We start from the raw sequence: 9,254 nt of genomic DNA on the forward strand, positions 1-9,254 counted from the left end.
ATAATTCATATTTCATTTTTAAATAAACTGTATGGAAATTGCCTGATTATGTTGAAAGGTTCCAATTTATTATATTACTGAAAATATTAAGGTCCATATGAATAGCAGTGTTGTCATTGATGAGAAGAAGAGACTTGTTAAATTTAAATGAGTTAACACGTCACATCTACAAATGTTTACTTCAGGTTTGTTACATTTTGTTAAATGCATCTTGTCCCTCCTTTTCTAAACTCACCCTAAAGTATACAATTTATACACATATACATATTGTGTTGCATAGATACATGCATAGAATGCATTAATGTATACAAACTTGATAAAACTATGAAATGAATATGTATTACTATAACAATTATTACAACTTTTACAAAGACAATATTTTAAATGTTGAAACTGAGAATGTTATTTGCCCATTTTTGCTTGTCACAGGATTTCAGCTGCTCAACAGTTCTGGGCCTCTTTTAAAGAGTTTGAGGTTCATAATGCACCAATTGTATTCAGTGTGTGACAGATCTGAACTAGTTTAGCACCTGGACTCTTTTACTCCGGAGCCATGCTGAGGTAATCCACGCAGAATGTGAATTGGCCTTGTCTTACTGAAATAACCAAGGCCCTTCCAGAAACAGATGTTGTCTAGAGGGCAGCATGTTGCTGCAAAACCAGTATACACTGTTCAGCATTAACGGTGCCTACACAGACATGCAAGTCATCCATGCCATGTGTGCTTAATACACCCCCATACCATCACAGATGCTGGCTTTTTAAATATTTCTGAAACACTGACAAATAGCTGGCTAACTTCACACTGATTGTCACTCTACTCAGAATTTAGAAGAATGTCTGTGTTTCAAAAAAGCCATTTGCCAATTCCACTGAACAAGGGTGCTTGCTATATGCTACATATAATTTAAAATAGGTAATAAGAAAGCACTGAGGGGGGGGGGGCGGCACGGTGGAGCAGCAGGTAGTGTCACAGTCACACAGCTCCAGGAGCCTGGATCTTGTGGGTTCAATTCCTGCTCCAGGTGACTGTCTGTGAGGAGTTTGGTGTGTTCTCCCTGTGTCGATGTGGGTTTCCTCCGGGTGCTCCGGTTTCCTCCCACAGTCCAAAAACACGTTGGTAGCTGGATTGGCGACTCAAAAGTGTCTGTTGGTGTGAGTGTGTGTTGCCCTGTGAGGGACTGGTGCCCCCTCCAGGGTGTATTCCTGCCTTGCGCCCAATGATTCCAGGTAGGCTCTGGACCCACCGCAACCCTGAACTGGATAAGTGCTTTCAGATAATGAATAAATGAAAGGACTGAAGGTCTTTGATGTGTTATTTATTTATTTTATTTTTTTTGTGAGCAGTTTTCTTATATGTTTTCTCCTAAATTTAATAGTGTATTTTTAAAACCTGCCTTTGCAAAATGCAACATTGGCTGAACAGAGATTCTTAATCTCAAATTGCCCAAGATGTATATCCTATTTACATTTGAACCCTGCAATTTATACTCACCCTGGCTTTAAGAAATGGCACTTTTTTCATTCCTGAGGGTAGTCTTCTCCATAGTGGACACATCTGAAATACTACTCACATGTCTGGTTTATGCTGTTTTTTTTCCCCATTCAAGGTGGGTGTTCTGTACTTTTGCCCTCTTAATTTCAAACATGAAAAAGAGATATCCCACTGTGTGAAACAACCTGGTTTTCCCTTAGATTGATATGAGATTAAAGTGCATGCAATTTCATTTTCTTAGCAGGTGGTTTGGTTCAGTGAGGTTACGAAGCCATACAAATGCTGCAACAATGGGGACATTACAATTGTAAAATTTTCTGTATGGAGATAATAACAGAAAGATTTAATCTTTGCATGTACTGGCTAACATAGATCTTAAACACCTTGCCTGTCTGAGCTGGGCTATTTTGTTTTTTGCCAGCAGCACATTGACCAAAACGGTCCAGGTAAGTGGTTTATTTTTCTTACAGTCCCAGAGAACACTCTCCCCACCCCTTTAACAACCTAGCCACTTATATTGAGTCTTTGAAGTGTAAAGCCCTGGGCTCACTGTGAGTTACATACTGGCCTCATTATTGATTCACTGAATGGCTTTCTGAATCATGGACCTGCGAGCGGATGGGGAGGTGGAGACAGAACGAGAAGAGAGAATAAAGAGAGCTAGGCATCTAATTCCTTTCCTTTTGCCAGGAACACTGTCACTGCTGATTCAAGCTTGGTGAGTCAAGCGCACACTCCCTGTTGCTATTAGCTGGCAATGGACACATGTGATTCTCCATGAGTGGTCCATGTGCTGAGGTCTGAGAGTGACACAGGGAACGGCACACTATAGATTCATAGCATCAGATTTTTAAAACTTAGCTTAAAAAGCCATTCATGTTCACAGTGTATCATACAGTGTAAGTGCATAAAGGTTTGCAGACAGCTGTTCTAATGAGTAAATTCAGCAACAATAAGGTGCACCCATTCATGGCATAATCATGCCAATGCTCATTCACAGCTATAACTAATGTTAATGAAGCTGAATGCAATCAATTCTTTCAAGAACATTCTGACATCTATTCTCAAGTCTTCCCATAAGATTACAGGCTGATATTTTAATAAAATCTGCATTGAACAATATCAACATACACCTAACACTCTCATAGGAGCCAGTTCTTATGAGGCTATCTATGTGGCGTCACACACTACAGAAATACATCTTTCTCAAGAAAGCCTCAACACTTGACTTTGATATGGCATATTACATTTCACAAAGAAACCTTAACACTTGACCTTGATACATTTCTTACTCACTGATCACTCATGTTCATCAAGAGTCTGTAATGAATACTTCTGGACCCCCAGAGAGACGACCACACTTCTAGGCAGTATTGCAAGCTGAAGAAGAACCAGGAATGTGAGGAATGAATCTGTATCTGGAGGTGACAGACTGGGGAGACCCCTGTAGCCATGTCCTCAAAGCATCTGGCACCACACTGCTCACATCTGGTATGACCTTGGAAACGGTACTCCTTAAAAAGTGATGGTAAACTGAAATTCTTCTGTAGGGTAAGAGTTGACAAGTTGCACTTTGAGTATGTCATGTGTATCATCAGTAAAATGTCATTTAATCATTAAAAAAAAAATCAGAACCATAAGAGCTGTTTTTTTTATATACTGTTGCAAAGGTGGACTAACTGGTGTCCACAAATGTGCCATGTATCATCTTAAAAAATAAATAAATATATATATATATATATATATATTAATTAATTGAAGCAATATACCATACCGCAAATCACTGAAAACTACCAAGATATTTCAATTTAGAAGGGAGGCCCAAAGCAACAGTGGAATATTATTTTCATTTATTGAATTCACATTACATATTCAAGTATACACATATTAAAGCCAAAAAGTCAAAGTCAACTATATATTTGTGTGTAAAATGAAAACATATACTGGTAAAAACAAAGAGAGAATATATTGTTTACTATACAAAAAGGGTCAATATTCAAGAAAGCCCATCAATTTGCACATTTTTTGACTGTAGCACAATATGTTTAACACACACTTGAGAAAAATACTGCCTCTACCCATTCATACTTTATCAAATATAAAATGTGATTCAATATAGCCTTGTGAAAAAGCCTAATAACGAAATGAATGAGACAAAACACATAAGATCACCACAAACTTATTGGCAAGGAATAGTAAACCGGATAGAGTGTAATAAATCAGTCTTTACAGAGAGCTAGAGCAAACAAAAGACTCAATGTTTTTCTGATGATATCTTCTACCTCCACAGCTTTTTTTAATCCAATGAATAACATCTTGATCTGCTTTTCTTAAGAAAGACAACTATCAGTATTCAGATTTTAACAGAGAAAATGGAACTTTATGATGTTGTTTTGCATAGCAGACACATTCACAATAGCCTGTGAGTGTGTATGAAGGCTCAGGGTTTACTGTATTATGAGACAGAGTTTGAATAATAAGCAAAACTGTGTGAGAGGGTGGCATGGCTCAGCTTGGACCCTAGAGGCAGTAATCTCACAAATATAATCAATCCAACAGATGGAACTGTGCCATCATATCACTATACCAGTCTCAGATATTCCTCGTACTGTACCTTGAGGGGCACCCGGCTGATATCTCTCTGAACCCAAAGCTTGGCTTGTGGTAATATAGCCGTAAGGCTCTGATAATTGTGGGTGTGAATTCCTTGTGTTTACTGTCAGACACAAAGCCTGGTGCAGCGTGGCTTGGCAGAACACGGCACCAGTGTTATGTGGTCCCTCACACAGATTTCCAAACCTCTGTTCACAGAACGAATACTTTACAAATGAAAAACATTTTTGGCATTACTTGGAACTCAATATTCACTCCTTGTCATATCCCACCAGATATCACTTATGACACACAAAATCAGTCTTCTTCGGAGGAGCAGATGGAAGCACCCACCAATCTGAAGTCACCATCTTATAGACCAGATCTAGCAGATGGATTTGGTCCCAGCACTCGTGTAGAAGAATAAGAACTCAGCCATCAACTCACAAAGGAGTCATGCAATAAAGTCACTGATGGTAGTACCTCCCCAATAATTCCAACACTTCAGTCAGACTTGTCCTTCTTCTTAGCTGCTCCAATGGGAACTTTACTAGCAACTGCTGAGCCAACAGCAGTCACTCCACCAGCCACTGCAGAGACACTCCCTTTTACTAAACCAACCCCCATGGCAGGAACAGCAGCAACAGAGGTGACGGCAGTTTTAGTGAGATCAAAACTCTTCCCTCCAATCCAGGCTACCCCACCAACAGTAGCCCCAACAGCCCCTTTGGTGACACTGTAAAGGCCTCCGGTTACTCTGGAAAACATGCCTGGCTGGGGCTGTGGGTGGCCTTTATTGGTATCTGTTGGGTAGATTGCAATGCATTTTTTGATTGTAAGATTATCAACAACAACAAAAACATTTTATACAAATTCATGTCTAGTAATCTAATATGAAAAGTCTATCAGTTGCAAGTCTAATCACAGTGGAGAAATGGGAATCAGAAAAAGCCATACACAGCTTTTTGACAGTTCAGCAGAAGGAACCCTGGTCGGCACAAGGGCACCACCATGTGATCTCACACTGTTACTGCTTTCAGATATTCCACGTATTGCAGTAAGATCATCTATACTGTGTTTTACAAAAGAAAATATATGATATTGCTTTTATGTTTTAGCAATATTTTCAATAATATGGTTTACAGAAATGAGCAGTTAAGTTATTAAAACAGCAGAGTTTCTGCTGCCAGGGATCGAGTTTTAGATTTAGGAGAGACCCCATTTAGGAGAAACTTCTCACTTAGGCTTCTGAGCTTGTTATTTTATTGATTAATTTAAACAGAGCTTGATACCACCGTTATCACATTACAGACACTCTGTTAAATTTTACTAACATTGTCTATCACACTGTCCAACATATAAGCTCACTCTTAACTTACCTGCTGGAGGATCATCCTTTAAGTATGATGGCACATCACGCTGCTGCTCATCCACGTCACTCATTGTTTCTCTGAAAAGAAAAAGACAAAGGACGATTATAATACATGGTTTATGTTTATGACATTTTACAAATTCTTAGGTTTTCTGGCAGGAGATTTATAGATGAGAGGCCGTTTATGAACAGACCACAAGAACTATTCACTATTAGGGTGTGCTGCAAATATCAACAGAGAACAAGGCAGACCAGTTTCCAACCAGTCTGTACACTGTGACACTGCCATCAGTGACTGATATTGTTCAAAACGTGCACTCGTGGAACTGCTGTACTTTAACCTAGCACTGAAATAACCTGCAGAAGGCTTGAGTACAAACAGCAGGTAAAACAGCATCAAAATTAGAGCACATAACTTTTCTCAATGTTTTACAGATTTAAATATGTCCATAGCCACCCAAATGTTAGACTGTAAGGTGTAAACAGGGTGTGCCAAATTAAATCTTGAGCCAAAAACACCTTCGAACAACTCAGCTGGGTTACACGTAGGCATTAATCACAGGATGTGTTGACTGAAGAGGTTTAAAAGGCTACACATACTAGGCTGAATAAAATGTCTTCTCTAAAGCAACATGAATACTTATAACGTGCTTCCTGGGTCGTTCTATAATAATATTAGTGCACAACCAAATGTTAAAGGCTAACTGTTCAGTAAGTTAACTTGGGTTCTGTTATGGTGAGGGCTAAAGAGCCAGTTTTAAGCAATTTAGCTAAAACCCTGAAAACAGCCATGTACGTTTAGTTTGGTTGTAAGTTAGTTTGGAAAACATGGGCTTAAACATGAGTTGAACTGTTACAGATGTTTATAAAAGTGCCTCGCTTTGCAGTCGAAGGACTACGCAAAACACGGATATCGTGGCAATGTAATGGAGGGTGTTATTCAAGAAGGCGAACTACGTGAAGTTACAACTTTTCCGCCACATATCACACTCAGCTCCACTAGTGCGCTAACGTTAGCTCCGTGTTTCACTTACCGTTTGCAGTTGTGTAGACTCTTGAACTCTTGAGCTGTGTTACTTTTCCTGTCCGTTGAACTTGGAGCTCTTCTGTTCTACTCTTGTCTTGTCTCTGAAGCCAGAACTGTAGTTCTAAGGTAGTTTGAGAGTTAACACCGCTCGGGGCCTGTCACTGGAGTTGTACACTCTGGAGGGGACTGTGATGTGGACGTGGCGCCCACTTCGCTCTTTACACCAAGTACCAATGTGGCTGTGTTACACAGGAAGTGACGTGTTCAGCTTACAAACTTCTTATACAGCAAAAAAAAAAAAAAAAAAAAAAGAGGAATACAATCTACATAAATGTGTATTTTTGTTCAAAATCCCAACTCGTGTAGAATGCTACAGTGAAATTAAGAGACTTTAAAGCCCTCTGAAGTCTAAACCCTAGAAAACCAAGTTTTAGCCTTGTTATGTCTGTTTGTGTGTGGGTAGGGTTATATTTTCATACGGTAGAAAGCATATCAGGACAGTTAACACCATGACTGAGCATTTACACTTTGAAAATACAGTCTGTCAAAGACTCAAGTGGGCAAATTCAAACAACAAGAACGTTTTACATCATAAATTAAAGGAGCCAACCCAACTTATGGGTGGGTTTTTCAAGCTGCAGGAGGTGGACGGGTGGGTGCAGAAAGCAGTGGGGATAATTGCATATTCATGAATGGGTACATGCTATTTTTAGACAAAGTGAATTATGCCTAAACCAGTTTAATTGTATTAAGTTTTTTTTTTTGGAGGAAAGTATGTTGCCAGTTTTAGAACTTTTAAACTTGTAATTTCAATGTGAGGAAACATACAAATTAAAATGTTTACCATTTGTTTCAGTCTGAGAACTTCTAAACTAAAATACATGTATTTTTAATACAAGAACTTGGATTTAATTGTACTTTAAAGTTTACTTGTACTTAGCATGCCAAATATAAATCTGACCTTGAATGTAAAACAGAGCCTGCAACTTCTTAAAAGTGATGTTCATTATTTTAATAAAAAAATAAAAAAAAAACACTTTTTATAAAATGACTGCACAAACAAGACATGAAGCTAACCCTAAACAAGCAAGAAAGAACTGTATTTCCCCACAATCGCCAACGTTCCTTTTAAACATTGTCACACAACTTCAAATCTGCATTTGCTACACTTCTCCCACTGCTGTTTTGAGCTTTTTTTGTTTTGTTTTGTTTTAGTTTACAAGTTCTCACATCAGAAAAAAAGAGTACCGATTTACTTCTATAAGTTATCAGATCAGGTCCTATAAGCTCTCAACTTCTCGGTGTGTAATTCTTAAGACCGAGACAAATTAATAATCATTAATTTAAAATGATCAGAGTTTAACTGTAAACATCACAAGAACTTGTAATAAATGTGCAATGATTCCAATTGCCAGTTTAATGAAGGGTTGCCTTCTCCTAATTTATAATCATGCACTGTGTACAATGAATATCCATTTCTATCCACATGCCCTTTCCGATGAGTGAATTGAGATATTTCAGGTTGCTCCAATTGCTGACAATCAAAACATGTTCTTCAAATATAGGATCTACACGATCCACAAGTAGGCTACCCTTCAACATATACAACTGAACACTTTCTGAGGTTTAGCCTACATTTAACACAACATGAGCAACATGAACCAAAGCAATTTAAAATTATATTACACAGCTTAATCCTTTTGTTGACCAACATAGGCCAAATTAAGTTTTGTATCCAAAAATATTCAGACCCAATTCAACACTGTATACTTTGTGATACAAAGATGTTCAGTAATACACTGCATGTATAATTTTAATATAAAAGCCTTAATCATATAATGGGGAAATCTGTAGCAGCCACACAAGTCTAGGGCACTGTGCTCAATGGCTACAGGTTTGGGCTACATGTCTATAAACCCAGCACTGAAGACTGTACATTCTGAACTGATCTGAACTGATAAAGCATCATCTAATAATTTCAGCATGGGTTTGTGTGATGTTTGCTATTCAAAGTCTATATACTAAATTAGATCTTAGCTTAATTAGATTGTATTCATGACGATGTCATATTTTGGACAAAAGTACGAAGTGTGTGTGTTAATTAAGAGAAAAGGATGTTAATTTGGGTCTTTTACTTGAAATAACTCATTTCTTGGTGTTATCCAAACATCTATTTTTTTATTATTATTATTTTTTTTTTTTGTCTTTCAAAAAGGCTTGAGAACGTCAAAATTAACCACCTGCTAAAGAGAGATCTGTGCCATCTGCAAATTCTTCCACTGTTTTTTTTTTTTTTTTTTTTTTTGGGTTTAATTTGGCAGATGGCTGCTTGGCAAGTCACATAATAGTCTGCCTTTGGATATATTTCTGTCTCACAAATGGATGAAGAAACAAAATTTGATGTCTCAGCTGATCTTTTTAACACTTTTAAAGACCTAAACATACGTGTCTAAGTGATAACATTTCACAAAACATGAGGTATCTATTGATTGGGTATGTCTGCTGAAATTCTCTCCATGTATTCTCTTCAATGCCTAGGGTAATCAGTAGTATTGTTACCTATAGATTACAGAAAGCACTTGAAGTATTAAAGGAAAAACGGGGGAAAACGAAAAAATAAACAAAAATGTTAGTTGTTGCATGCTTATTGTGTATAGCACTTGGAGTTTTTTTTTTAACTGTAATAAAACATTTAGGTTATTATTTGATACTTATTAATTTAATTTGAAGTGATTAATTTTGTAAGTAAAAAGACAGACACATTATTA

General features: G+C 37.6%; 1 protein-coding gene across 1 annotated transcript; it reads right to left on the reverse strand.

Moving 5' to 3' along the window:
- Nucleotides 1–3,353: 3,353 nt before the first annotated feature.
- On the reverse strand, nt 3,354–6,745 carry tmem263 (transmembrane protein 263). Its single transcript, XM_066685262.1, has 3 exons — nt 6,494–6,745; nt 5,467–5,537; nt 3,354–4,890 (listed from the first exon to the last, which is right to left on the reverse strand). Exons 2-3 carry the CDS (start codon nt 5,528–5,530, stop codon nt 4,592–4,594), a joined length of 363 nt encoding a protein of 120 aa, XP_066541359.1. The 5' UTR covers nt 5,531–5,537; nt 6,494–6,745; the 3' UTR covers nt 3,354–4,591.
- Nucleotides 6,746–9,254: the final 2,509 nt, after the last annotated feature.

This window comes from Hoplias malabaricus, chromosome 11 (genome assembly GCF_029633855.1).
Source record: "Hoplias malabaricus isolate fHopMal1 chromosome 11, fHopMal1.hap1, whole genome shotgun sequence".
Classification (NCBI taxonomy): domain Eukaryota; kingdom Metazoa; phylum Chordata; class Actinopteri; order Characiformes; family Erythrinidae; genus Hoplias; species Hoplias malabaricus.

Bases quoted from the DNA above. Each gene is read 5' to 3' on its own strand.
- tmem263 (XM_066685262.1), bottom strand. From the start codon at position 5,530: ATGAGTGACGTGGATGAGCAGCAGCGTGATGTGCCATCATACTTAAAG. The intron at 4,891-5,466 runs GTAAGTTAAGAG...TCTACCCAACAG, and splicing joins AAAGGATGATCCTCCAGCAG to ATACCAATAAAGGCCACCCA.